Raw genomic sequence first — 3,969 nt, forward strand, 5'->3', positions numbered from 1 at the left:
GGATTTGGTGGACTTGGTGGATCTTGTGGTGGATCTGGTGGACCTGGTGGACCTGGATAGACCTAGTGGACCTGTTGGTAGACCTAGTGGACCTGTTGGACCTGGTGGACTTGGTGGTGGATCTAGTGGTGGATTTGGTGGACTTGGTGGATCTGGTGGTGGATCTGGTGGTGGATTTGGTGGACTTGGTGGATCTTGTGGTGGATCTGGTGGACCTGGTGGACCTGGAGGTCTCACTGTCTCCTGATATACCTCCGGATCCAGGGGGTGGCTCGGCAGACGTTGGAGTAGACGCCGGGTTGTCCCCGCCGCCCGCAGACGGCCATGCCCCAGGAGACCACGCCTTGAAGGACCCCGTTACACACCAGGGGGCCACCAGAGTCACCCTGGAGGGGGGAGAAGGACACGTGGTGGGTCTCGCTTGGAGCAGGAGGGTGGAGAACTTGTAGGGGCACCTCCACCTGTTGTGGTCCAACCCCAACTTCATGGATCAAGGAGAAGGTTGTTGGTGGGAACCCAACATTTCATGGACCCATCAACAGGCCATGAATCATCCCAACTTCATGGGTCAAGTAGAAGGTTCATGGTGGGAACCCAAACCTTCATGGGCCCATCAATGGGCCATGTTGCAGCCCCAGATTTGTAGGTCAAGTAGAAGGTCCTTGGTAGGAACCCAAAATTACATGGACCTGTCCATGTGCCATGACCCAGCCCCAGCTTCATGGCTCCAGCAGAAGGTCCTTGGTGGGAACCCAAAACTTTGTATGGTCCCAGCCACCTGCCATGACCCTTCCCTGGTTAGATGGGTTGGAGATAATGGTGGAGGAACCCAAACCTTACATGGACCTGTCCACGTGCCAGAGGCCATCACCAGCTCCATGGCTCAAGCAGAAGGTCTTTGGTGGGAACCCAAACCTTACATGGACCCATCCAAGTGTGAGGTCCCATCAGCAACTCTGTGGCTGTGGGGAACCCAGACCTTCCATGAACCAACCATGGTGGAGCAAGTCAAACCCTGAAGGGTCTTGTCCACATGCCAGGGTCCACCCCAGTTCCACGGCTGAAGCAGGAGGTAGTTATGGAGAACCCAGACCTGGTGTGACCCATCCACATGCCCTGGTGGACATTCCCTTCCTTTATGGCTTGGGTTGGAGATGATGGAGGAACCCAAACCTTGCATGGTCATGTCCATGTTCTGGAGCCCATCATCTCCAGCTCTGTGGCTCAAGCAGGAGGTAGTTATGGAGAACCCAGACCTGGTGTGACCCATCCACATGCCCTGGTGGACATTCCCTTCCTTTATGGCTTGGGTTGGAGATGATGGAGGAACCCAAACCTTGCTTGGGCCCATCTCCAACTCCACAGCTGAAGCAGGAGGTAGTTCTGGAGAACCCAGACCTGGTGTGACCCATCCACGTGCCGTGGTCCTTTCCCTGGAGGTTGAAGAACCTCAAGACTTCCATGGACTCATCTCACCTTGAGTTTGAACTCAAAGCTCCACCGAGACCTTTTCATTTCTCCAGCAGAAAAGTTGGGTGGTGGCTGAAGGGACCTCAGCACCAGCCCCACCTTGGTCTTACCTGGCAGGAATCGATGCCACCCTGGGGGACACCAGCGCAGAACATGTTGGGGGTGATGGCGTTTCCATAGGCCCTGGAGCACTTGTCCCTCCCGAAGGTCTGGATGGCGGCACACTGCAAGTTCTTGGGGAGACTCGCTGGAGAAGAAGATGGAGATGGAGAGAGAGAGAAGGTGAGATGAGGTCTCCTAATGTTGAGGCTTGAGTAGACCTCATCATACTGTTGGTGGAGTTCTTTGGGAGGTGGTCAATGGAGATGTCTCCATTGGAGATGGGGAGGTCATCTCCAAAGAAACCCAACCCTGAAGGGGAAACTCAACTAGAAGATGTTCTCCGTGAGGAGCTGGAGTTAAGGTGGACACCAAGGAAGACCTTAACCCATCTTCCCAGTGGAGGAGGCCACGTGGTCTCCTTGACCAACCTTCTCCTTCCATCCCACCTCTTCCACCGAGGTCTCCACCACTGAGTCCAGTACCTCCAGGAGACTTGGTGGTTCCCCAACCGGAGACGCTGCACTTCATCCCGTCCATGGGACACCTGGTGGCCAGTCGGATCTTCTTGATGTTGTTGCTGAACTGGACGGGTTTGTTGAGCCTGAGGAGCATGAAGTCGTTGTCGTTCCTCTGGGGGTTGTAGGACGGGTGGACCAAGAGCGTGGAGATGGTCCTCACTTCTCCTGTCCCATCCCGTAGCGTGTCCGTCCCGATCAACACCCTGAGGTCCCTGTTGGGGGGGAGAAGAAGAAGAAGGTCAAGAAATCAGTGATGGTCCATCCAGAGGAGACACATAAACCCTTGGCCTCAAGGGTTGTCCATCAAGGAGGTGATGAAGACCTGTCTGTTGAAGCTTCTCCACATTCAGTGGAGTTCAGGTGGCCATGGGACCATGGGAGAAGGTCAAGAAAACACATCAATGTCTTGAGGATCCATGAGCCAGGTCTTCTCCAAGAGCTCTTGGCTGGCTCAGGAACCCTGGAGACATCTCCCATCTCCATGGGAAACCCTTGTGTCTTTTGACCTTCAACTCCTTGACTTCATCTTCCCGATGTTCTCCAGAGGTCCCACCTGCAACATCTCAGCAACGTCACCCTCAGCCCAACTTCTCGCTGACTTTTCTTCTGCTTCCCCTCCCAAAGGTCCAGTTTCCTCTTGTAGGACCTTGTGGAGAAGTTGGAGAAGTTTGGCTTTGGGATGGACCTGGTCCACTTAATGTCACCTGGATGAAGAAGGTGACTGGACCTCCAAGTGGGGGGGGAGAGGTTGGTTTCCTTAAGAGCTTTGTGAGTAGAGGTTGTCACCCTGCAAAGGACACGTCACCTCCTCCAGTCTCCATGTTGGATCTTCATTGTCCTCTAGAGGTACCAGCATCTGGACACCAACGTCTGGAGATAACCCAGGTCCCATCAACATCTAGAGCTACTGGCCATGGGACACCAGATCTGGAGAGAACATCTAGGGTGCAAATATCTGCACGTACCAACCTCTGGAGATACCAACTTCTGGAGCTACCAACCTCTGGAGGTACCAGACTCAACTTCTGGACAATAAAATTTGGAGATGCCAACATCTGGAGGCAACAAACCCTGGAGATGCCAACATCTGGGACATCTCTCTCTGGATACCACCATCTGGAGGCATCATCTTCTGGAATTGCCACCATCTGGGCATTAACACCTGGAGGAACCAACTTCTGAAGAGCCACCACTCACTCTTGGTCATTGAGGGGTTCCTGGGTAGGAGCAGATGGGTTGGTGGGACACATGGACATGGACCCCTCTTACCTGACTGGCTGCTTGCAGTGGGCGGCTGTCAGGACCCATTGGGCATCTATCAAGCTTCCTCCACACAAGATCTGACCTCGCTTGATGAGGGCAACTTGGAAGGGTCGTTGGTTGATGGAACAAGGTTTCCCACCAATGATCCGAGACTCGTCCTCCTCCGGCACTGGAAGACAAAGGTCATGGTGAACATGTTGGGTGGTTGAAGATCTTCCACCAAAAAACCTGATGGTTTGGGTTGAAAAGGTGGAGAAACGGTGACCAAAAAAGGTCTTCAAAAAGTGAAAGGGAAAGTTCTGGGTTCTTCAGCCTCTGAGTCTCCTCAGAATGGTCCAAATCATCTCAAAAACCTCTAAATATCAGGTTTTTAAGTTCCTGGTGGCACCTGCCAACCTCCTGAGGTGCCACCAAGATCTTTCTGGACCAAAAAGAGACAATTTTGGCACTAGCTGAAACCAAACCATTTGTAACCCAGATGGAACCACTCCTTGAAGATCTTGTTTTCTCCTGGTGGCAGGTGATGGAGCTCATCAGCATGACTGACCACCCATGAGTCCATGACCTGACCACCCATGACCTGACCCACCCATGACTGACCACCCATAACTCCAGG

At 53.4% G+C, this 3,969-nt stretch overlaps 1 protein-coding gene across 1 annotated transcript; it reads right to left on the reverse strand.

The window, feature by feature from the left end:
• Nucleotides 1–233: 233 nt before the first annotated feature.
• On the reverse strand, nucleotides 234–3,522 carry LOC104519156 (kallikrein-14; the record flags this gene model as incomplete). The annotated part of the gene is made up of 4 exons (XM_029085761.1): nucleotides 234–386; nucleotides 1,581–1,717; nucleotides 2,055–2,302; nucleotides 3,360–3,522. Coding segments are annotated over 4 exons (701 nt in total), but the record flags the coding sequence as incomplete, so codon positions are not given.
• Between the last annotated feature and the right edge of the window lie 447 nt (nucleotides 3,523–3,969).

Source organism: Antrostomus carolinensis, unplaced genomic scaffold (assembly GCF_000700745.2).
Source record: "Antrostomus carolinensis isolate BGI_N321 unplaced genomic scaffold, ASM70074v2 scaffold11687, whole genome shotgun sequence".
NCBI classification, from domain to species: Eukaryota; Metazoa; Chordata; class Aves; order Caprimulgiformes; family Caprimulgidae; genus Antrostomus; species Antrostomus carolinensis.